This window comes from Anastrepha ludens, chromosome 6 (assembly GCF_028408465.1).
Source record: "Anastrepha ludens isolate Willacy chromosome 6, idAnaLude1.1, whole genome shotgun sequence".
Taxonomy (NCBI): domain Eukaryota; kingdom Metazoa; phylum Arthropoda; class Insecta; order Diptera; family Tephritidae; genus Anastrepha; species Anastrepha ludens.
The window spans coordinates 887,286-913,960 of NC_071502.1; the positions used below are offsets into that span (position 1 = coordinate 887,286).

Consider the following 26,675-nt stretch of genomic DNA (forward strand, 5'->3'; position numbering starts at 1 on the left):
TCGAAACCTACTGGCTCAAGTTTGACAAATATAGACTACATGTTAAAATCGAAGTAGCCTGGAGAATGCTTTCTGGCCTACCATATATCCCAAATCCCATGAGATGTAAATCTTGCCAAAAACTAGGTCATAAAGATAAATAATGCAAAATCTTGCCCCACTTGCAACTTTCCTCCACACTCCCCTTCCAAATGCACAAGAGTAATGTGCGTTAACTGATCTGGTGAGCACACCGCCTCATCGAATACCTGCCCTAAACTTCTACAAACTAAAGAGATAATCAAAATCAAAACATTGGAGAAATGCAGCATGCATGAGACAATCAAAAAGTACAAAAACCAGATTCCCGCTGCTCCAAACCCCTCTTCGTTTGCTAATGTTCACAAATCTTCAACACTTTCCAACAGCAAAAAATCGGCACCCAAAATTTAGCAAAACATCGTCACCTTGTAATTATCCTGATCTCAAACCCCACATGAATATCGACAATTCCTCCGAAAAACCTACAACTTGCAATCCTTCTACCTCTTATAACGCACCCCCTTTTTTCAACTTTCGAACACAAATATTTATATCGCAAACATCCAAATCAAATACCGAAACTCCATTAACAGCAACTAATCATAAAGTTTATTTATCCGACTCTCCCAACTTATATAATATACGCCCACCCTACTGCTCGCCATCACCTTTTCCTTCTTTCCCTTCCCCCATCCAATCGCGTATCAATGGATCTGTTAACGCGGAGCAGTCTTTCTCCCGCAGCTCCCAACACAATCTACAACTACCGACATAATTAAAACTTAGTAGTGGTTGTTCGCATACCCAACAGAAATCCGAATTCGCTTTCTATATATAGTATGTACATATATATAATTGGCGCGTACACTCGTTTTGGGTGTTTGGCCGAGCTCCTCCTCCTATTGGTGGCGTGCGTCTAGATGTTGTTCCACACATGGATGGACCTACAGTTTCAAGCCGACTCCGAACGACAGATATTTTTATGAGGAGCTTTTTCATGGCAGAAATACACTCGGAGACTAGCCACTTCCTGCCGAGGGGCGACCGCTATTAGAAACAACTTTTTCTTCATTTTGGTCTTTCACCGATATTCGAACCTACGTTCTCGCTGAATTCGGAATGGTAGTCACGCACCAACCCATTCGGCTACGGCGGCCGCTATATAATTTTAGTGTAAATTAGATTGCCCCAAAACTAGCACGTTTTGAGACAATACTGGCCTGCCCAACAATTTCTTTTTCTGTAGCGATGCGATTAACGGACCCCTGTCTTAAACGGACATCTCCCATAAGCGGACAATTTTTTCAGTATTAAAAAATTCTTGAGGGTTTTTGAAAATGTTTCCCTCTTTAGTGTACGCGAGTTGGCAAAGAAATGTAAGATCAGCAAAATTCAATACTAAATTTGCATGCATCATCAAAAACAAAGACCAAATTTAACGTTTGTGGAACACTGATGTCAATCCGGAGAGAAAAAAGAGTCTGCTAAAGCCCCAAGGTCTTAATATTGAAAATTGAGCTACGAATGGTTTGTGAATGCACGAAATAAAGGCATTCCTTTGTCAGGCACACTTATAAGGTGAAGAAAGTTTAGTAAGACTCAATTACGACGATTTTAGTGCATCATCTATCAAGATGGTGTGAAAAGTTTTACCGAAATGGTACCATATTTGATTAAAGGATATGATTCGCGAAACATTTATAATGCAGATGAGACAGGCTTGTTTTTCCAAGCATTACCCGAGGAAAAATTTGCATTAAAAGGTGAAAAATACATAGGTGGAAAAGTGGCTAAGGTTAGGCTCACGATTTTACACTGCGTCAATATGGGTAGAGATAGAAAACACCTTTTTGTTATTGAAAATTCTGTAAGACCTCGGCCATTTCGCAACAATTTACCCGTTACGTGGCGATCAAACAAAAAGGCTTGGATGACGTTTGATGTGATGACAGATTTTCGTGTGCAATTCGATAGAAAAATGCAACTTCAAGAGCGGAGTGTCATTCTATTTCTAGATAATGCGGCTTCCCATCCTCGCGACCTAAATTGAAAAATGTTAAAATTATTTTTCTCCCAGCACGTCGGAGCAAGTGAGTCCACAGACAATACAAAATTGTTTCCTTAAAGCGGGGGTTGGGAAAACAGATATGTCCAATAACGATAGCGGTTGGACCGCAGAGGATGAGCTTCCGCTATAAGCACTTGCTCAGTTCTCCACCGTTATTAATCGAGTTCAGAGCGAAATTCGAGTTGACATGCAATACTATCTTAATTTAGATAATGAAATAGTCATTAATAATGAAGATTTGAAAAATTTCAATACTGGAGTGGTAACTGTTTCCCAAGAATCGTTAATAATCTCGTTTGAAGATGAAATAGAAAATAAGATTGACGACAATTTAACTTCCTATAAAGGGGCTTATTTAGCTATAAGAAAACTAAAAGTTTTTTCTCTAAACCACAACGGCTTTAAGGTGTTGAACTGCGTACTGATCTTGAAGATATTAAAATTAAAGGAAAAATTCGCCAAACTAAAATTTCTGACTTTTTTTTAAATCAATCTGAACATCTTGCATAATAAATTTTGTTTTTTAATTGTTCAAAAAATGTTGATGAAAATCCTTTCTTTGTCTTATATGTATGTATGGTATGTATTAATATTCTTGTTTTGGAAATAAAACTGTTTAAGCATACATCTATTAAACATTTTTATGAACTCTTTTTATATTATAATATATATATTGTAATATTTCTCATAAGCGGACAAATTGGCAGTCCCTTAGGTACATAAATATGTATATGTAAGTATGATTGCTTGCTGGTTTTAATTGTGGAATTGCATAATACCGCCTATCAGTGATGTAAAGATATGAGAGTATGATAGCCTAAAACATTTGTACATACATACATACATATGTACATAATACATTATATGTAAAATGATTATAATAGAAATCGATTCATTACATTGAGCCTCGGATGGGTTATGCACATAGATGTGTACAGAATTTACTTACATAAAACAAGTACATATATAATTTCCTAAGTGAAAGGGCATCTCCCATAAATTTTAAAATGTACATGAATCGGCCTCATTATGTAATCGAGGGAGTAAACTAAACTTCATTGGCTCATTGAAATGCTGCGAAATCAAAGCGCAAGTTTTGATTTGAGAACGCCACATCGCAAGCCGATAGGCGATGTTAATCAAGTACTAATTGAAATTGTGTCAAAGTCATTAATGTATGAGCCCTCGGCGCCTCTGGGCTTAATTTTAAGCTTAATCAGTTGGAAAGAGCAAAGCAAACAAACTAATATGTACGTACCTTTGTATGAGTGTACGAGTACGTATGTACGCCCTTCATATATTTTGTAAGATGTATAAGCTCATCATTTTATTCGAACATAATTTTCCACACCAATTATGTTTTTTTTAATATTTAACAATTTTAATGAATGGTGCTTACAATTATTGTATGCAAAATAGGGAAATGTGGCAAAAATGTGGGGTGACCAATGTTTGAGTGGTGTTTTTGCAGTTGCGTCACTGCGTGCTGGCTATTGCGGAAATACATACATTCACTGTACCTATTTCCACATGTTTATTCAATTGATATAACAAAGTGATTAATTTAAGTCAGTTCTAACCTAGTATATGGCAGCATATCGGCTTTTATTGTTGTAAATGAGTGCATATATTTGGGTGGTTTATTTGTGTTGAGTGTTAATCACCGGATTCTCAAATGTATGCAGAAAATCATTTCCGTTGGCAAATAGCGCAGTGGTGGGAGAGGGCAGAGGAGAGCAGAGGAGTGAAGCCGTTTGTCATTGGTAAGCTACGCTGTGATGTCAGCTACCGGCTTGGTTAAATGACAGTGGTACCAAGAATTTTTTTTGCCTTATTCCAATACAATAATTGAAGTGACTATTTTATTATTTCTAATCGCCGGTTGCTTCAACCATTCGGGTGCGTTTTTCCATTTTTTACTCACTTGTAACGAAACCATGAAATGTTGACATTCAAAGACAACTGGTAGTGCAAATAAATTAAAATGTTTGCTAGACTATAAACGAATTTAATAAGCAAAACTGAATACTACTCCAAAATGTGGCCATGTAAACCATCTGTTGGCTTTGGGTAAAAAAATGTGCAGACGACGAATTAATTATGTACATATGTATGTGTGTTGATAGAGTATGTTTCTATGAATCATACACAAGGTGATATTGTTTGTTGTCTTTCTATCCATTTGGTGACATATATTCTCTCCATTTAAATAATATACGAGGGGTTGTCAGTTTGGCATGCATAATTATTTGTGAGAGTGATATGGGCATTTGTTTTCGTTATTCGATATTTTTTGAATGCTCTTTCAGCTTTTGCTCAATTACGTTCTGGATAGTTTATGGGGTCCAACTCCTACCTATCCAGTATCGACCCCGCCATATGAAGATACCCCTTGTGACACCAGCCACCTATTCAAAAGCCCACCCCATCCCATCTTAAATCCACTCACCTAACACCCCTCTCTTCTCTTCCCCTGGACCCAACTTGTCGATGGCCCTACCGTTAGATGATATAAACGATGACGATCGATGCCACATTGGCTTGTGCCGCTCCCCTCAGTTGTCTCCTTTATCCCAGTAACTTTTTCACTCTGCTAGGTCATATGGAGACTTCTTCTTCTTCTTAATTGGCGCGATAACCGCTTACGCGATTTTGGCCGAGCTTAACAAAGCGCGCCAGTCGTTTCTTTCTCGTGCTAACCGGCGCCAATTGGACACACCAAGTGAAGCCAAGTCCTTCTCCACCTGATCTTTCCAACGCAGAGGAGGCCTTCCTCTTCCTCTGCTACCACCAGCTGGTACCGCATCGAATACTTTCAAAGCCGGAGCGTTTGTATCCATTCGGACGACATGACCCAGCCAACGAAGCCGCTGGATCTTTATTCGCTGCGCTATGTCTATGTCGTCGTAAAGCTCATACAGCTCATCGTTCCATCGTCTACGATATTCGCCGTTGCCAACGTGCAAAGTTCCAAAAATCTTACGCAGAATCTTTCTCTCGAACACTCCAAGCGTCGCTTCATCGGATGTTGTCATCGTCCAAGCTTCTGCGCCATACGTTAGGACGGGCATGATGAGAGTCTTGTAAAGTGTTAGTTTTGTTCGTCGAGAGAGGACTTTACTGCTCAATTGCCTACTTAGTCCAAAGTAGCACTTGTTGGCAAGAGAGATTCTACGTTGGATGTCAAGGCTGACATTGTTATCGGTGTTAATGCTGGTTCCTAAATACACGAAGTCTTTTACAACCTCAAAATTATAACTGTCAACAGTGACGTGGGTGCCGATACGCGAGTGCGCCGACTGTTTGTTTGAAGACAGGAGGTACTTCGTTTTGTCCTCGTTCACCACCAAACCCATTCGCTTTGCCTCTTTATCCAGTTTGGAGAAAGCAGAACTAACAGCGCGGTTGTTAAGGCCGATGATGTCAATATCATCGGCATACGCCAGCAATTGTACGCTCTTATAAAAAATTGTGCCTGAGCGATTAAGTTCTGCGGCTCGTACGATGCTCTCCAACATCAGGTTAAAGAAGTCACACGACAGCGAGTCACCCTGTCTGAAACCTTGTTTGGTATCAAACGGCTCGGAGAGGTCCTTCCCAATTCTGACGGCGCTGCTGGTGTTGAGCAACATCATCTTACATAGCCGTATTAGTTTTGCGGGGATACCAAATTCAGACATCGCGGCATACAGGTAACTCCTTTCCGTACTGTCGAATGCAGCTTTGAAGACGACGAAAAGATGGTGTGTGTCGATTCTCCTTTCATGGGTCTTTTCCAGGATTTGGCGTATTGAGAATATTTGGTCGATGGTGGACTTTCCAGGTCTGAAGCCACACTGATAAGGTCCAATCAGTTGGTTGACGGTGGGCTTCAGCCTTTCACACAATACGCTTGCTAGAACCTTATATGCGATATTTAGAAGACTAATCCCGCGGTAATTGGCACGAATTGCAGGATCGCCCTTCTTATGGATTGGGCAGAGCACACTTAAATTCCAATCGGCAGGCATGCTTTCATCCGACCATATTTTGCATAGGAGCTGATGCATGCACCTTACCAGCTCCTCGCCGCCATGTTTGAATAGCTCAGCCGGCAGTCCGTCGGCGCCCGCGGCTTTGTTGTTTTTTAGCCGTGATATTGCTATTCTCACCTCGTCATGGTCGGGTAACGGAACGACAATTCCGTCGTCAACGATTGGGGTATCGGGATCTTCACATTCTCTATGACATGCGCAGCTGTCACCGTTTAACAGGTTCGAGAAGTGTTCCCTCCATAATTTAAGATTGCTCTGTACGTCAGTCACCAGATCGCCGTCTTTGTTCTTACAGGAAAACGCCCCGGTCTTGAAACCTTCTGTGAGCCGCCGAACTTTCTGGTAAAATTTTCGGGCGTTGTTCCTGTTGGCCAGCATCTCAAGCTCCTCGCACTCACGTATTTCGGCCTCTCGTTTCTTCTGTCGGATAATACGTCTCTCTTCCTTTTTCAGCTCTCTGTAGCGATCCCACATGGCTCGCGTTGCGCCCGATCGCAGCGTGGCTCTATAGGCGGCATCCTTTCTTTCTGCGGCAGCATGACATTCCTCGTCGTACCAATTGTTTTTTCGGGCTCGCCGGAATCCGATTTCTTCTTCGGCGGCGGTACGTAGTGAACGAGAAATGTTGCTCCATTGCTCGCGCATGCCGGTTTGTTGGGCAGTGCTCTCCGAGAGCAGGAGTGAGAGTCGAGTGGCGAATCTTCTGGCTGTCTGTTGTGATTGCAGCTTTTCGATGTCGAACATTCTTTGCGTAGGTAGATGTACGTTTTTTGCTGCACAGAGGCGGGTGCGCAGCTTGGCTGCAACAAGGTAATGATCCGAGTCGATGTTGGGTCCTCGGATCGTACGTACATCAAATACACTAGAAGCGTGTCTTCCACCTATCACAACATGATCGATCTGGTTTCGCGTTTTTCGATCAGGTGACAGCCAGGTAGCTTGGTGTATCTTTTTATGCTGGAATCTGGTGCTGCAGACTACCATGTTTCGGGCCCCGGCGAAGTCAATCAGCCTCTGTCCGTTACCGGATGTTTCGTTGTGCAGGCTGAATTTTCCGACTGTGGGACCAAAAATTCCCTCCTTGCCCACCCTGGCGTTGAAGTCGCCAAGCACGATTTTTGTGTCGTGGCGGGGGCAGCGCTCATAGGAACGTTCCAAGCGCTCATAGAAGGAATCTTTGGTCGCATCGTCCTTCTCTTCCGTCGGGGCGTGGGCGCAAATTAGCGAGATGTTAAAAAATCGCGCTTTGATGCGGATTATTGCGAGACGCTCGTCCACCGGAGTGAACGACAGTACTTGGCGACGAAGTCTCTCTCCCACAACAAATCCGACACCGAATTTGCGCTCCTTTACATGGCAGCTGTAGTAGACGTCGCAAGGTCCTATGGTTTTCTTACCTTGCCCCGTCCATCGCATCATATGGAGACTAGACCTTTATTAATAGCTTAAGCCGTGTCTTTCTTTTTCTACAGAAAAAACTTAGAATGTGACGGAAATGCCCAAAATTTTCATTTGCACTTAAATACAAATAAATTCACCAAATAATACGATACAACTTTTTTTTAAATATATTGTGTTATCGAACTTTTTAGAGTACTCAATATATTTTCGTTGTACTTTCGCATTAGCTCCGATTGCTTTAATGAAGATCGGAAGTCACACCTCAAATTTGGTTGGCAGAAAATCGTTAATTAATTGCAAAACTGTTTAGCAATATGTGTGTAAGTTTATCGTCAGTACAGGTTCTTGGCATAATTTTTAACTTAAAAACTTGTATTTCCTAACTTTGAAACTAAACATAAGCATCTTTATGCAAAGTGTTGTAGAGCTATAACTGTCGTCCATATCTTTGGCTAAGGCCGAAGTGCACAGCGTCCAGCGGGGCGCACAGCGGAGCGAGTGGTAGAGCGTTTAACATGTTGACTGTGTCTGCTGTAAGTAGTCTAAATAGGCAAATAAATGCATGTGAGGAAATCTTCATGAGGAATTCAATGAGGAATAGCTTCATTCATAATCACAAGCAAGTGTGATATGGTAGACATGTGGCATCGGCGTAGCCTTAAGCGATTTTCGAGTTCCTTCTCAGAAAAAATATTTGCTTTTAGACACGTTTTAATGTTGGATTTCTATGGACAATTTTTCCATGTTGCTAATATTTCCAAGACTCGCAAAAATATGTATGCTTGCAATTCATCCAAACAGTATCAGCTAACGGTGATAAGAAATAATAAATGTACTAAGACATGAGAATATTAGAGAACGAGGGAACATCCCTTCTTAAGGCCGAACCGAACTGGACAGAACGGAACACTTTCAAGGGGTCAAGGAATAAACAAACAATGACTTTAAATATTTTTATTACAATCTGCCATAACTTAGAAACTATTTGTATGGGCCTATAATATTTATTATACGCAATATAATCAATAAATCAAGTTTAGCTATAATGGCTGCACATCTTTGACTCATACTTTGTGTTCATTTCTGCACAAGTTGTGGAGGTAATCGGCTTCAAATCAGCCGAATTTTATTCATCAAAACTGCATTCAAATTGGCGGTAACCACAAATAAACAGTCAAAACCTTTATTGAATTTGTCGATTATCAGCAGAACAACAGGACCTACGTATGCAACTAATCGCCCAAAAAAATTCATCTGGGAATATTACGGTAGTCCAATTTCGTTCTGAATTTACCTTAGCCAATGCAAGTCTTTTTTCCATTTGTAATAAGGAGAGTAGCGGTAAACACGTAAATATCCTCGAATTGCGTCTGTGGAAACATTAACGTGACTTTTTCTTAAAACTGCTTCAGCTTCAGAGAGTTGCATTTGTTTGTTTTGGGCCTCGTCCGGGAAATCCGTCAACGTGTTTAACTTTGATATGCCGTTGTACAGTTTTTATAAGCATTTAGTAGCATTTAAATTATTCTATATATAACGGAACTCTTAAGTTTTGCCGGTCATGCTTGTATTAGACAGACTGTATATATTTATGTTACTAAAATGAGCTTTTGATACCAGTATTCGAATAATGTTACAAAACCTTAAGTTTATACAATTTCTAAGCAAACAAGATTTAAAAAAAAGTTAGGTTTTGTTTTGCCGAAACCGAACTTACCGTTTGTGACTCAGCATGGCTGAGGCCGAACTTCGATTCGGCCTTTCTCAGGAAAATATATTATTATTTGTGCCAATCTAATTTATACATTTGAAAATAATGAAATTTTGAAGTTGCGCGCTCAATTCAATAATGACTAATAGGCTATCCCATGAGCAGCCTTGACAGGTCTTATGCACCTTGAGGTTGTATATAAACAGTTTTTTCATGGCAGAAGTGTCCTCGGACGTTTGCCATCTCTGCGGAGGCCTCCACGCCACGTAGCAGCACGCCTGACTACGGTAGACATCCGAATAATATGTTTGACTTATTCGCTCTTATGCGACGCTTGTTTAGGACACAATACAGTTAATAACCAATGGCGTAATTAGCAGAATAAAAATGGTTTTATCTAGGCAAAATCACAGCAAAATAGTTGTGCAAACACTGAACTGAATTGCTCTAAGGCAGTTTTAACCATCACCCAGATATTTTGTTTTATATTTCTGATTTGTATGCTTTAGGGTGGGTGTATTTGTATAGTATGTACATATGTATGTATGTATGTAATATCATGCCTTAGAGTAAGCACAGTTATGCAGATATTTACATGCTTTTAGATTTGACCATATATTTATTTGGAGTTCCATATTTCACCTTAGTAGTACATAGAGCTGAATATACTTAGTATTACATTATTGTTATTTTTCTATGTATTTTCAGATAAAATGAGTAAACCAGCACATGAGCACAGCTATAGCAATAACGAGTTATTTTAAATGAATTTCGATGCCTACATCTAATTCTGGAGGAAACTTAAAGTGCAGAAAAAAATTAAATTTTTCACTACTAGGTATTTTTGGCATAATTAATATTGGCTTACATATTGCATGAGTTGAGCGACCTAAACGACTCCGGTAGACCTTTCGAAACGCACACATGCAATAGTAGAAGAGCATCATATAAGTTTTGCACACACTGGCGCATACGGGAGCGTCCAGCAAATGCCAGACGTGGCCAAGTTCTCAGTTTCGAAAGAGCAGCACCAGCACCAGCACCAGCACCAACACCAACACCAACATCGACAATACCACTCAGTAAGCAGCAATAGTAAAAGTCTGAATATGAGTCTGCTGCCAAAATTTGACTTGGCGTTATCAAGAAAATCGACGACGTTTCTGTTGGTGCTGTTCGGTATCGGCTGCTTGGGATATATACAGGCCGAGCGTGATTTCAACTTTAACGACTCGCAGGTATGAGTCGAGACCAAATGTTTTTCATTTTCATACTCCTAAATATAGTACATACGCACACGTCCATGCACATACACATAAGCGCATTTGCATGAGATCGGGTATGAATCAAATCATTTGTTCTTTTAACTGTGTGTACATGCAAGCACATCTACATACATATGTGATGCAGCTATGTACCATTCTTTTTATATACGAGTATTTACACGTGTAGTCGAATGTACGTTTTTATTCCGATTAGGGCAATTGCTTGAGTGGCAAGGACAGAGACGAGTAGATGGTGGCTAATAGCGTTATAATTGTTTTTTGTTTGTTTGTTTATTGGGTGAATTGTTTGATGCAGCAATCAAAATATAAAACAAATAAAAGTGCATTACACTCCAATTCTAAGAATCTGCTTCCGTGTTTGCGGCACAAGGAAAGATTGCAGCTGTTAACGAACCTTCATACAGGTATACCACAAACGTATGTAATCACTACGCCTAGGAATTTCTCATGTACCTGAAAACCTTTTGGGTTTTTCGTTTTTATTAATATTTTTATGCAGCTTTTGTTTAGAATTTTATGAGCATAGTTGGACTTCTTTCATTTCTTATCTCCACTACTATGTAATCTTATCATACTTGACTTCTTTTGTGGCTTTTAGAGTTGGTGATAAAAAGGCATGCGTGTGTTTGCATACTTCCTCTGGCCTGCAGAATATTAGACTGCTTCTAGATTTGCTAACTACGGGATGATATCAGCTTGCTTTTAGTGCTATTAGTTTTTAATGGGCATACTTTGCATCCATTTGGTTGTTCTTGTTTGGAGACTTTCCAAATTTTTCTTGCAGGGCAGCTTTTCTTCAGACAGGTATAAAAACAAGTAGAACAGTAGACGTGTTATATGTATATCATTACCTCCACGATTCTCAGAAGACCACTGAGACGGACGATGCGCCATTAATCATAGCGTTAGTAGGTATACCTCCGAATGAATAAACATTTGCCTGTGTGGAATAGTGTGTACATACAGAATTATTCCAAACCCCAGCTACTTTTCTGATATTTTATATACATCATTTTTACTAACTTCTGTAAAATATTAAAACAATAAAAGTGTACATATAGTTTATCAATTAATTGTTTACACAAATTCATTTCTAGACTTATATTTTATGAACTAAAACTTCGCACACAAATTACAAAAGTCGAAATACAATAGTAAAAAAACAGCAGTCGGTAAATATTGCGTTGTCAATTGATTCTTTGTGTGATGTAAACATGTAAATTCAACTCGGAGTATAACCGAAGCTAACTAACGATACTTCAATTTCCAAGGCAAATCAGCACGTGCATCACTGCCATGCCTTGTTGGATATATTCAATATGTAAAATGCACATCTTATATGTTTTAGCTTTTTCCGTACTGCCTTAGTTAGTTTCATTCCCTTACTACAGAAAGAAAGCGGCTAAAGAAATAGCGGACATTTTTTTAATGAAGCTTAGAACTATTTATAATATTATTACGCACAGAAAAAGGAAATAAGCTCGAATTTAAGCACTCCGGAGGCAGACCAACAAAGGTCACTAAATGCTACCATTAAACAATTTTGAAACAGATCAGCGATGATCTACAAACGAACCCGAGGCAGTTGACATCGAATATTAAAAATGATTGCGGAATTACTGATTTTTCAAGGTAGTCCGTAGAGTTTTAAAAATGCACAAATATTTGTCCCAAATAACTATAAAGAAGCCATTGCAGTCTGCAGTTAATATTGAAAAACGGCTTAACTTTTCCGCGGATTATTGGGATAACGTTTTTTTCCCGACGATACACGAACGATGCTTTATTATCAAGATGAACGCAGAAAGGCTGGAGAAAGCCCAATCCAGCTTTATATATACTATATGTATATATAATTGGCGCTTACACCCGTTTTGGGAGTTGGGCCGAGCTCCTCCTATTTGTGGCGTGTTTCTATCACTTGATGTTTCATGCACCGAGACTCGAACTTCCGAATGGTAGTCACGCACCAACCAATTTGGTTACGACGATTGCAACACATCTTTCCAACAGATAATATAATACCATCTGCGCTTTTTCAATAGCCAAGAAGTAGTGCTTGGACATTCCTAAAAACGAATTGTCAAGGAACACGATGAAATTTGGATTTGTTCACCTCCAAAACGCCAATAAACTGAAGTACAAGCTGCACCAGGACAACCAAACGCAAACCCTTGCTGTGCAGGGTCTGAGTTTAAGTATTAATTAATACGAAAGTATATTAAATTGATATCTCTGAAAAGATTCACAATAAGGCTCTCAAATGTATGCTAGTCGTAAGCTAGAACCGCAAAAGAAAAATAAGGAAATAACTGGTGACTGTTGTGTTCTAATAGCCGAAAATATCCAAATCCACCATAATTTCGTAATAGTTACATATATGGTTCTCGAGCGAATTTTACTAAATTATATCTCCCTAATGTCAATTTTCGTTTTATTGAAACTATACCTAATGAGTAAATTTATTGTTTTTCAGGTTTGTGTGTAATATCTACATCCAATAATTTTTAGAAAACGATTCGAGCACAGAGACATTTCTGCATTTATTTATACTCACTCACCCATATATAGTAATCTAAATTTAGGTATTAAGGCCATCTTGGGAAACTCAAAGTAGAATGTTTAACAATGTATTCCTAATCTAAATTTAATCCATTGTTTTTTTGGAATTACATTTTCCCTTCGTCCCCGCAGTTTTCGTATAGCTCAGGATGTTTGTTTTGTTGCTATACAAAATTTCGACATTTCAAGCACAGTTTTCAATTATAGGTAAAATGACCCATGTATTTTGATGGCAAGCCCGCAAGCCGGGAAACAATTTTATGTTTACCTCTTTGTTAACTTCTGTTTTGTTTATATTTCGGATCATACTTATACATACATGGTGATGTATTGCAACATAATCAAATATGGAGACCGAGAACTTGCTGAAAATAAGAAAAAATAACAATAAAACCAGCCTTTCACAGTTTTGTTAAAAGTAAAAGCTTTTTCCATCACATTGATGCATTTTTTGCTCTTCCATCGGTTCGTTATGCATAGTGTGCATATATAAATGTACGTACATACATACATACAAATATTTGCTATGTAAGCAAATGCCCAAATGCACCCATATGCAGTTAAATACATATGGAACGCGTAATCATACATACATAAAAATATACGCACGAATTGCTTGACGCAATGAATGTGCTTTCATCCATTTTACCGTTCATCGATTGCTTTACTCTTTGAGAAAGAGAATTTCGAGCCCTGTGCGCGAAAAAAAAACGTAAACAGAAACAGAATTTTACAGGGAAAGTGTTTTTTAATTTTCTTTGCTTTCCGCTCAGTATTGCCATGAAATTTAACATATACTTAACTATTGTTTGGTCCAACCTATGCCATACAACTCCAATTTTATATCTGCAAGACAACGGTAAGTTTTGACGCTTACGTCTGCACTCAAATGAGTCATATACTCACTTTATGAGTCGAAAATAAGGTTTTAAGAATGGATTAAATGGTTTTCACACAAATATACACTTTTTTCGTACAACTTTTTGAAAGTCGAATCTACCACATACCCCAAAATTAGTTTGGGGAAGAAGAAACCCATGGCTGTAGTGATCGATATCTCGTTAAGTATCAATCAAACAATTTAAAGTTTATGCTCGTTGTCAAAGTGACATTTTTCTCTGTTTATGGTGCCGATGATGTAACAGCTAATTACGTGCAATTTTGGTTTCGTCGATTCCGTTCAGGCATTTTTCATGTTAAAGAAAATATCGATAAAATCGCAGAAATAATCGAAGTTGACCAGCATGTTAGTAGTCGTAGCATCGCCCAGGAGATAAAGATCGACCATAAAACTGTCATCTACGCCTTCTTACGCTCTTCCTTATTATGTACGATAGCAACCAGTCTTTTTGCTACCTCTTTTCCACCACATGTCTCTTCTCAATTTCTTGAGCTGTTTTTACAGATACGGATCCCCTACATTCCGAGGAAAACAGTTTGTGAATCACTTATTTCCACAGCAGAATGACCAGTAATAAAAAAACTAATATATCCCTCCGTCATCCGGGTCTGGCCAGATTTTTTCGACTTTGGACGTGAATTTAACATATTCCTATTATAGATAACGACTTGAGCTTCCACAAAGTTTCCTAAAATTAAATTTTCTTTCGATTTATGGATATAACCGTTTAAAAAGTATCCTCGAATAGGACGGAAAGAGGCCAGATCCGGTTGCCCATCCGAAGGTTTTAAAAAGGTGTCCAACGTAATTGTAATTTAGTCACTTTGCAAATTGCTCTTGCTCGAAACTCATAACGGTACATCATACAGCTATGCAATTTTGAAAAATAATGCGTGTGATAATAAATGATCGATTTTCATAAAAAAGCAAAAATCAAAAATTTGCGTCCAAGGCTCGATATTTGCCATTGTGTTGAACATTGAAAATTTGTACCCGCATACCGAGCCGGTAAAATAAGTATTGTTGAAAATATATAGTACGAGTAAAACTTTTGCTTAATTAATTTCAATAAAAAAATCTATTCCGAAAATTTAAATGTTAATGTATGCACATAAACACTTACATCTATACATATAAAATATCTGGCCGTACTCTTGGATGCGGCTTTTTGGAAAGGTAAAGGTCAACATTGTGATGCGCTTGTGAACAGATGTAGTCTTTGGTGGAGCTCTTACCTGCAGGTGCGCATTGTAGACAGTAGGATATAAACACACATACATACGCATCTACATGCTCGTATATATATACATATGTATTAACATGAATTTACTAGAATGCCTCTCGCAGCCAAAAACAAACTCCTGGCAAGTGTAAATAGTTAGACCGACATTTGATGTTTCTAGATGCTGCATCCGTACAACGCTGAGTCAATGGCTAATGTGAGCTGAATTAAAAAAATCATTTAGGCATACACACGTCTATGCGCATCTATGTGTATGTATACCATACATTAATACATATGTATGTACCGCGCCAGTTTTGAAATTACACAGATTACGAGTTCTTCACATTGCTAAGTTCAGCAGTGCTTGACTCATTTAAGATGTCAGCCTTAGGTCCACGCCATTTCCTGCTCTACGATATTATTACCTTTGCTTAATTCGGTTTATGTTTTTTGACTTCAACCACTGTAGACGTGACTTGACTCTGCTATTGCATATTTCATACACACATACATACATTTACATATTGTACATACCTTCGATCATTTCGCAAATCCACATATCGTATATCCGTTCTTAGGGAAAACAACAAAAGTGGTTGCTTTCATAATTTGCCGATGAGTGCCGTCATTCACCGTTGTACACCTTCTAATTTGAATCATGTTTTTGAGTTATGCAGATTCTGATTTACATACAAATATATGCATGTTGTTATGTACGTAAGTGGACTTATAGCCTAAATCATTCGCTAGAATTGAATCATTTAATGTTTCCATTACTATATTTGATAGTGGTTCGACTATTTAAAATGTGGCTATATTAATACAAACTGGAACCGCCCGTACGTCGAAATTTCGATGTAATTCGACGTTATATAAATACGGAGGGCAAAATTTAGTCATACCTTTTTTTAGTATTTATAGTCATAGAAAAAAGTTGAAACATATATATTATAAATTTTTTTTTTTTGTCGGGACAACTAGCAAGTGCAGCTAATACATATAAATGGATAGCTTATGTTGAAACTTTTTACATGACATATGTGAATAGATGTAGGGGTGGGCCATGTAAAAAATATCCCATTTTACCTGTATTAAGCGATCCTATATTTGTGTATTTCAAAAATCATAATTTTTTTTTATTCATGAATTGGAAACATTTAATTTCATGTATTACGGAAAGAAAAAATTATTTTTTTTGAAAAACCATAATAAAAAACAATCATTAATTAATCCACGACCATCATAATTTCTGAATCAAATTTATAATAGTATTGATTCACAATATATAAGTTTCCAGTTGTTTCATCAACTTTTATATCATGATACATATATAAATATAATATCATGATACATATTATAACATGATATATCATAATACAGGTAAAGTAGTGTGATTAATTTTACCTTCACCTATTCACTTATGTATCTATTTTAATACATTGTGCAAACCGTCTCCACATATGCTATCCATTGGTATATGTTTCAACTTTTTTCTCTGACTATAAATACTAAAAAACGGTACGACACAATTTTGCTCTCCGTATTAATATATAGATGCTGGTATTTATTTACATACATACATGCAAAAGCCGGCATGCGCTACTCTGACTTTAAGGCAAAGCAATTTATTTTAACGCCTTAGGGCACACTATATTCTTGGGGTTTCCATCTTCTGCAAAAATAAAATTGTTTTTGGATTTCCCACTCGTGAGCAGGCGACATATAATCGAACGGATAACAAGGAGTTTCGAGATTTCATCCATAAACTTACAAGGACCGCTCTTGTTTTGTTGCTTTGTTTATTGTTGTGGAGAAAGCAAGACGGACGGGAAACTATAAGCATTTGAATTCGAATTATATGTTGATGGAGATCATAGGAATTCTTAGAATCAAACTGTCCTTTCATTTCGATTTACTAGTTCCATTACATAACAGAGGTAGATTTATGTTGCGGTGAGGGGGAAATTATAGGCGCAATAGCTTTGAGTGAAAGATATGCGGTGGGTAGGAAAGTGAACGATTTCATCCGCATTCATAACAGTAGCAATCGATTTGAACGTATTTGTGTTTGTATGCATTCACAGTATGTTTAGCATATAAGAAAGTTGTGAATCAGAAAGAAATGGAATAATTGGATTGTTAGTGAATCACCACTTGAACTAGCCAACCAAGAATTATATCCATTTCTTGGATTTTATATTGCACCAAGTAATGTTATGTGAAGATTTCATAAAAGAGAGAAATGAATTAAAGAAATGTGCTCCGTAATACTTCTTACTTTCTTGTATATATGTAATACGTAATACGCAGGTATAAAATTTGTATGGCCCAAGTAAATATTTATTTTAATATCTGGAGTGAGTCAAATCCGGAATTAGATCCGATCATCAAGTGGTAAATGTATTGCTCTCCATCTCATTTAGATCCGACATAAATATTATTGAGGTCGAACGAAACCATCGCTCACTTTTTATATGTTGGACAAAATTTTCGTCCGTCCGTCTTATGTCATAAGCTATAAATCTGTTTGAGTTTGTCCGCATAAAATTTTATTAAAATGTGCGCATTTCCTTGCTTGTTGTATATTAGATTTCTAGATACGTCAGTAGCTTAAAATTGAGGACTCGGTTCACTAGTTAGTTTTTAGAAAGAAATGAAAAACGAGAAATTTTTAGTATGCGTCTAAAGCAGTGACGAAAGTAATGCATTGACATTTTGCGTTTATATTAAAAAAATGAAGATCTCATCACTGGAAAACATTATACGTGATAAGGAAAAATATTTTGTGTAAACTTTGGAAAGAAATAAAATATCAAGTATTTTCAAAATAGAGATAAATATATAAAAATTTTAGAAATAATAAAATCTATTTTCCAGTCAAAAAACTTGATGTGGATTCATACATGAAGGTACATGAAGGATAAGGCACACGTTGATCTGACATTTTATTTCGATGCTTCGTTTTTATAATCTTCGCCATTGAAAATGAAACTTCACAACAATTAGTATGTGACTGCAAAAATATTTTGTTTTAAGAACATGCTTTTATTTACTGAATCGCTTGTAACTAATCTTAAGCTTGCCAGTAGGAATGGGTGGGTCTGCAATTTTTTAGATATTGTACTCTGCTATTTTTTATCTCATCATCGACCATGGGTAATCGAGTTTTTGAAGTACCATGGCACAAGCATGGAATAGAATTTGTGACACTGCAGTTTGTTACACTGAACTTTGCTCAAGGATATTGCAGCCGATCGGATTATTCTGAAGTTGAAGCAAATATGTTAGTTTTATTAAAGTTCTTCAATTCGTTATCAACACTCGTTTGCAGTGAACCTAATACTTATAGAAAGATCTTCCTGAAGCCTTCAACAATTTTATTTGCTGCTCAGTGGCAGCGTACAATCAAGCCTGTGAGTTTCGGTAAAATAGAGAATCTGTGCTGTGTGCATATTAATCGGTGTATAAGTTTTAAAAAGCTTCCACCGCGGCTATGATTTGGTCGTCATTGATCTAAAGAGGGTGCTCTGCCAATGGCTTGAGCACATGGAGTCCACTTATGGTTATGCACAAGTATTTAATTCAAAAATCCGAATTAGATATAAAATTACTCATACATTAACTTTGGACATGTATTTCCGCACAATTTTGGCACTTTAACAATAAATTATCTTATACGTCTGTGCGTAAATTCTTCACTCCATCTTCGTCTGAGTTATTGATTCTCCTTCCATTCTATCAGCGAACTGTTATTCAACCTTTTATGAATGTATTTGTGTTACAAAATAATTTAATTTATTTAAAGAGAAAGAATTATAAAAAACAGCTACACTTAGAGTATTAAAAAATAATAATATTGTATATTACTTGTGAACATAAAAATAACAAACAATTTTGTTGTACTTAAAATACTTCTACCAAAATTGCTTTATATTGAAGTAATGTTTGCATTAATGTGTGCAAAACATAAGCAATTAACAACAGATATTCCTCAGACGGATGTTGTTTTAATATTTTTTCTCACGAATTACTTTTCCACTCCTGTTATTCATAGAGCTTATCAAGTTTTTAATTATTGTCCTTGGAATATTTCCCCTTTAAAGTTTCCAAGCTTAGAAAAGTGAACTAACTGAATAAAATTGACTCTGTCTCTGACAATGTGTTTCGGTTTATTTTCCTATTGAAGGACCTGTGGCAGAATAATTTCTTCTTCGGAATATGGCAGCATTATTGTCTCCAAAATGTTATTGTATTTGACACGTTTTACAATCCTCTTGATTTAATAAAAATACATATAATATAGAATCCTCACCACGACACGTCGCCTATGCCGCTAAAAGCCAGGCCTGCAGCGGAAATGAGTTATTCCAACCGATCTCAAAATTATCAAATACGCTCCTCACTACTTTTCCTCTCAACAACAGACCCATATTCATTTTACGGGCTTTGTACTTTTTAATCTTAAAACCAGAATGGAGGCTTACAATGGAGTGTACAAAGTATAGTTCGCTTACAGATTTTTACGATATTCCGAAGAAAATAGATACTTTTGAAACACTGTATTCTTCAAATTTACTTCTGGCTACTTACATTATAGTCTAAGAGCTGGCTACATGAAAGTTCCCGCATCAGGTACATGGCTAATTTATATTGAAAATAATAGTATTAGGGTAGACGAATATAAAAATGAATGTCTGCCATTGCAAAACTGGGGCGCAAAGGGGGGATACGCAGTGAAAGGGGTGAATTTTGGGTGGGAAAAAATTCATAAGGTACAGGGATTCTATGTACGGGAAAAGTTTGGTTATATATTTGAGAAAGTGTAAAAAAATTGGCAGACATTTTGCGAGGGGCTAACTCGACGGCAGACTGCGCTGAAGATTGCAAAAATTAATTAAAAATAAAAATCATAAGGTACATGAATTCCAATTATTGTATTTTAAAGTTTAAACATTCCAAAAGTCATTTACAAAATGGCAGACAAAAAAGTGAGGGCTAAGGCCGCGGCAGACGACGTTAAAAAGTGCGCTACAAATCAACATTTTTAGTCACGTACCTAGCCATGTACCTGATGCGGGCACTATCTATGTAGCCAGCTCTCCGTCTATTAATTGGTAAGTTTAGATCGTTTGCTAAGACCGGTGAAGAAATAAATGGATTTATGTATCGGTTATCGGTATTTTCGTTTGCCACGTGGGTAATATAAAGTTATGTATTTTAATTTCGCAGAAATTTATTTGCTTTTGCAATGCTAAGAATGATTCTTTTTTAATTTTTATTGTTAAAAAAATCACACAGAACTTGTGTACTTTACAATAGGGTTGACATCAGGTGACTGTGAAGGCCAATCCAACATTTCGACCCTATTTCCTTGTTTCCACTCTATACACCTTCGGTTTCAATATTAGGGATCGTTGTACTCCTGTAAAATCCAAGGTTGGCTAGTTCTTCCAAACATCTTCGCAGCTGTCGGTAATAATGCTTCTTCTATTCAACAACGAATTGGGGAAGCAGCCCCAACTACGAAGCTTGACTGGAGGTTTATCAGTTCGTTGATTATCAGAACACCAGGACCGACGTATGCAACTATTCATCCAAAAGGAAGATTCATCCGTGAATATTACGGTAGTCCAATTTCGTTCTGAATTCGCTCTAGCCCATGCAAGTATTTTTTTCAATGTGTAATAATGAGAGTAGCGGTATTTACGATGTGGTCCGGAACTTGAGGTCTTCTCCACGTAAACATCCTCGAGTTGTGTCTTTGGGTACATTAACATCACTTTTTCCTTAAAACTGCTTCAGCTTCACACAACGAAGAGATTGTTTTGGGCCTCGTCCGGGGAAGTTGCATCCGTTTCACTCATTTATTTATGAACATCTTCGACTTCTCCTAATATTTTGCTGCAGATCATTTTTTATAAGCGGAGCTCATTTTGGCGTTCACGCTTCTGTTAGACAGGGTGTTTTTTTTTAATATGCATTCCAGTTGAACGAGTTTCGCACAGTGCTGTATATATGTATAACATACAAAAAAGCATATGTTGAGAGGATTTCGGCACCTTAAACTATTTTTTGATTGTAAAACCCGCCAAAATGGGTTCTCTTATTATTACTTGATTATTTGTTATGTGATTTTCAAAAGCCTGACGTATTGGAGTAAATTTAAAATAACGGACCTTCTTGTTTGCCGAGTAAACTCGTGGAGTAACAATTTTCAAAAACGAATTTATAAGTATTTCTGGTTTTGTTATTATTATATTGTTTGCTTATAATGCCATTACGTAAATTTTGAAGAAATTGTTTGCTATTCCCAAAACACTAATAGTTGTGAGCGAGTCGGCACGTGCTTTCGTCGATAAGAAGTGCCCATTTCTCATTTTTGGCACAGTTGGAAAGCCGCGAACATTTTAGTTACCGTGACTTGCGTCACTATTTAGTTTAGTAATTTCGCCACGCTTAACTCACAAATGCGCGTCCTTGCTTATCACTTGGTATAGTTGGCTTCTGTTTAGTATAGTTTACATATACATATGTAAGTGTGTAACGCATATTTTAACAGTTGACAGCGCTATTCTTTCTTCTGTTGTTAATGATATCAACAATAAAAAGTGAGTAAGTGTTAACCCCAATTTTTCGCAAGTGGTGATAAAACAAATTTTTTGTCGGTCAACAAATACTTATTTTATTATAAACTCCTTGTAATTTAAAAATGCATTGATAATTTCGAAGTGTAGTGTACTAAATGGGTCCTTAAATAAAATATAGAAAAATTGTTCCGCATGAGGTGGTAAATGATTGAAGTGTTATAACTTTTTGTTTATGAATTCAGCAAAACAGGTTACAAGCAAACTTTTTATGATTTTTAAAGTACTTGAGATTGATGAAACAAAAATGATATCTTAGGGGGGTACAACTCTGGGTAACTGACCCAAATATGTAAAAATGAGTAATGACATATTGTTTTTGAAAATCATGTAACAAGTAACCAATAAAAAACCAGTTCGGCTGTTTGTAGAAGGACAAAAAATTTTGTATGGTGCCGAAATCCTCTAATACCGTGGTGTACTTTTGGAATGTTTTTCATATGCGGATGTACGCACTATACGAGTATATTCAACTTTCATAATCTGTAGCCAATAATCTATAACCAATAATGCTCAATTATTTGTAAAATTCTAATTTAGGTTCCGCTGCTTGAACCGCGAGATGACCCTGCTCACACTCATTACAGCTATGACCCATATTCGGTGGAAGTGTCGAGCTGCCGCTCGGCAAACAGTGAAGTTGTGCTCTCTTTAGTGCTGAAAAATTACGATTGGACTGATTTGAGTGACAATAAAAAGGATAAAGTACTTGAAAAATTATCCAAGTTCTTTGCCATACCGAAGGTATCTATGAACATACACACATATTTGTGCACATACACCTTAAAGTACATAAAATGCAATTAATAATTAAAAATATGCTGATTTGATATTCTCCATCCCACAGGAATTTATCGTTATGGAATCTGTAACAAAACGTGAACTCAGTGAAATGCAGAATGAATCAATACGAAGAGGTCATAATAAGTGCCATAATAATTATAATCGTCCTTTGGGAAGAGTTAGCTTTGTGGTAAGTTGCTCATATTCAAATATCGCTAAAAAAGAAGAAGTTACTTTGACAATCATAGTAATTGACATAATTATACAGGGTTAATACCCTTAAATTATGAGCCGCATCCAGCAAATGTTACAGGTATTCGAATATTTTGAATTTTGTATTTAGCTTGGCTGTGGGTCTACATATTTCACAATGAGTGAACCTATAAACAAACAAATAGGTGCTCAAATGAAAGATGGTTCTATTGATAATATAACTGGTGAAAAGTTCGGCTGGTGGGTTATTTGGCGCAAGCACTACAAAACGAGGTAAATATTGAATTGATATATTGTAATAAATTGTATTTTAGATTTCATGCAAACTTTACCTATATATTTTTATCGCATAGAGTGCAACGCAATCGGCGCCAAACCGAGGGTTCGGGTGCAGACGAGGTCGATGATGATTATGACTATGGATACGATGATGACGACGAGGACGTTGTGTATGTATAAAATCTAACAGTAATTTCTGTTAATGATAAAGTGATATGTAAGCGACTAAACAGAACATCCGTTTATTGACTTGAACTTAAGCTGTTAAAAGTGCTCCAATATCAACGACGGTTAGGCCGAAGCGCACATACAGCCGTGTAAAACAGAGAAGGGCTAAACCCCTTGAGTAACATCCTTATTTCTAAATACACTAGCACTGTGGGGTGTTTTTGTGCTACAGAAATTGCCTCTTGGCAGACAACCTCCGAAATTGCTATATTTCGCTCTAAAACAAGCTGTCCAAAATTTATATTTAAAGTCAGATTTTGTAGCTGGAAACATCTTAGGCATTACAATTCCTCTCTAAATAAAGATCGAGAACTTTATTAAAATAAACTAATTTTTTTCCAGCCATACCCATTCATACAATTTTTTCATATCCATGTGTAGGTAAACCCGCACTTACATGTTCATATTTATACAAATCTCGGTTCTTCAGGTTCGAGATCTTTTTAATGTATATCAAACACATAGTTTGAATGAAACTTAGTTGGTGAACTTATGATGACTCATTATTTATTTCACAAAAAGCATACCTTTCTTAACACTTGTCAAAACGAACGCCATTGAACTGTGACGGCTATCAAAGGAAGACACTGCCAGAAGGAAACTCGAACTTGAAATACTCTCTACTCATTTTCATATTTTGTATTATTGCAACTAAATTAAAAATTGTATTTATACTTTTGCAGGGAAAACGTAACGGAAGTACCAGCTGTCACCACACATGCGCATCGTCACCATCATGGCGTGGGACAGGTGAGTGTCCTCTTAGCAGATTTAGCAACCCAAATTTATTATTTTACGAAATGTCAAAAAAGAATTTAGAGTTAAATGTTTCTCGCGAAGTGGCGTACTTATTGTGGTCATTGTTCAGGGTTTCACTTATTTCAATATTGCACTTTGTAATTAATAATTCAGTTGTTGACATCATCACACTTATCCCTATAAGCATAAACATGGTAATCAGTATTTAATTCATTTTACATACGTTGAGAATTTATTATTAATCAAATGATGTTTCTCCTCTGGTCTCTTTTTCTTCTTTATGTCTTTCTGTGCTAACCTCTAATCGTTTTCTGTGAATTCAAACGTAAATGAATTAAACGAATCAAATATACTGACAATTACAATATCACATGGCAACTTTTCTATTTATATATTAACTAACTGTTAACATATATTACACCATCCATTACATACGCACATTATTGGTCAATCAAACAAACTTCATCACACCCACATACCCAAACGCATACACTTTTCGCACGCCCGAACGCTATCTTTTGCACATTTGTATCGGTAGTCAAATCTCGAGGATAATAAGTTGGACATGGCATCGGTGTCAGAATCATCGATATCAAGTAGCCAAGTCGCCGATCCGGAGATCGATGCCGAAGTCGATGGCGAGGAAGGAGTTGCCGCTGTGGCAGCTGCGTCGTCCAATGCCAAGCACTTTACTTCAAACAGCGACTCGAACTTCTTGCTACCGAATAAAGGAAGTAATATAGACGAAGAAATAGTTGAGAGTGTCTCACAGCTGGAATCAGTTATAACTAAAACCATTGAAAATACGAAGAATATCAAAGAACTCCCTGTTATAAAGAAGGAAGTTGGCGAAGATGTTCCTGTCGCTGTGGAAGTTGGAAAGGAATTGGATGTTTCGAATGCACTTGAAGAGCTCGGCCAATCTAATAATTTAGATATTAATGTGAATTTAAAAGAGGCACAGCCAGGAACCTCAAGTGCTAATCATGAATTTGTAACAAGCAGCATAGCACAAATGCCATTACATCTTCGCAATGAAAATAAAATTGACAAAGACAATTTTACATTTGGAGCCGCTGCTAACGTTTCTGCTGAAGCCGATGCTAAAGTAGGTTCACCATTGGGTGCCTCCATTAGAAAAAACTTCAATGAAATTAAGGATTTACGCTTGGATGATGGCAATTCAAATAAATCGGCACTGGATCCCACTAACGCATCGGTTCTAAACGAGGTGGAAGTAATTGAATCAATTTCACCATCTGGTGTAGATGTGGGCACCTTGTCATCGGTAGCTATTACTTTAGAATCGTTTGCACCCAGCACTACCACCACAATGAATCCTATTGTTCTTGAAATGGCAAAAGCCGAGACGACTTCTTTGCTACCACCAGCTTTACACACGCTTTCAATAAATGTTGTCAACACAGCTTCAACAACACTTGCACCCGTCCAATCAGCCAATGCTGTTGCGACTTCATTATCCGCATTACCGTCATCATCCGTTTCTTATCCTTCCTCGCCTTCATCATCATTCTCGGTATCCTCCTCTACCGTGTCAACTACGCCATCGTTCTCTTCGTCATTCGCGCCCCCCTCCATATCATCAACAACCTCAGCTTCATTAACGACAACGACACCATCCATCACCTCACCACAGTTTACGAAGGTAAATAATCAATAACTGCTACTTGTGACTTCTTCACAATCTCGTTCTCGTTCTCGTACTCATACATATGCATATATTCTCAAAAATCGCAAAACTACTAAAAGTTCTAAATTGTTTTTATATGTAAAAATATTCTATCCGCTATCGTCGTGTGTTTTCTATATCGCTGTATTGTACGCTCGTATGTAACTCGTTTCCCAAGATGTGTAGTTTATTTTTTATTATTAATCTGAATAATACTCTCGGCAGAGCTGTTAAATTCAATGTCATGGGGATGAATTTCATTGAAGTTATAATCAGGACCAACATTTTTTGTTTCCAATTTAGACACCTGAATATGTCTAAAATTTGTTTTCCTTTTAAATCTGTCTAAAAATTAGATATTAAATGTTTTTGAAAATAAATGAGTTAAGCAACAAACAGCCCATAAGTAACGCTATAATTTGAGAAGTGATATTTTGCATATTAAAATAAAAAGTCGGGAATAGTTATTGAAATCTGCACAGGACTGAACATTTTCTTTAGATTTTAAGTTTTGCTGTAGAAAAGAAGAGAATCCTGAGCAGCCTTTTATTTTTTTTATAAAAGCTGTAGCGAAACGTTTTCTATAATCATTTCAGTATTAATGTAATCAGTAAATTAAAATGATTATTTCAATTGACTGCAATATTTTACAGCTCTGCTAGTTAGTTGATCTATTATAAAGTGCTGGTATTAAATAATAATAGGAAACCATTATGTTAGCGGTACAAATTTTGAAATTTATATTGGATGAGTTTTTCAACTTTGGACTCATAATTTTTCTATTTTGTTGAGCAAACTACGAGGGCTGTTATTTATATTTCCGGCCAAACAATGGAAAAAAGAACATTGGTGGTTGATAATTTTTACTTT

At 37.0% G+C, this 26,675-nt stretch overlaps 1 protein-coding gene across 7 annotated transcripts in view; it reads left to right on the forward strand.

Annotated features, from left to right (window-relative positions):
* The window catches only part of LOC128868419 (dystroglycan 1), a 66,182-nt gene that overhangs the window by 33,085 nt on the left and 6,422 nt on the right, over positions 1 to 26,675 (forward strand). For 5 of the 7 annotated variants that reach the window (XM_054110488.1, XM_054110489.1, XM_054110492.1 and 2 more), the window contains 7 exons: positions 9,944 to 10,473; positions 22,394 to 22,597; positions 22,701 to 22,826; positions 22,980 to 23,122; positions 23,203 to 23,298; positions 24,040 to 24,106; positions 24,654 to 25,781. In XM_054110488.1, coding sequence (XP_053966463.1) covers positions 10,225 to 10,473; positions 22,394 to 22,597; positions 22,701 to 22,826; positions 22,980 to 23,122; positions 23,203 to 23,298; positions 24,040 to 24,106; positions 24,654 to 25,781 — 2,013 coding nt within the window. In that variant the 5' untranslated portion in view covers positions 9,944 to 10,224. The remainder of the gene's footprint in view (positions 1 to 9,943; positions 10,474 to 22,393; positions 22,598 to 22,700; positions 22,827 to 22,979; positions 23,123 to 23,202; positions 23,299 to 24,039; positions 24,107 to 24,653; positions 25,782 to 26,675) is intronic. The other 2 variants (XM_054110493.1, XM_054110494.1) reach the window with 1 other exon arrangement.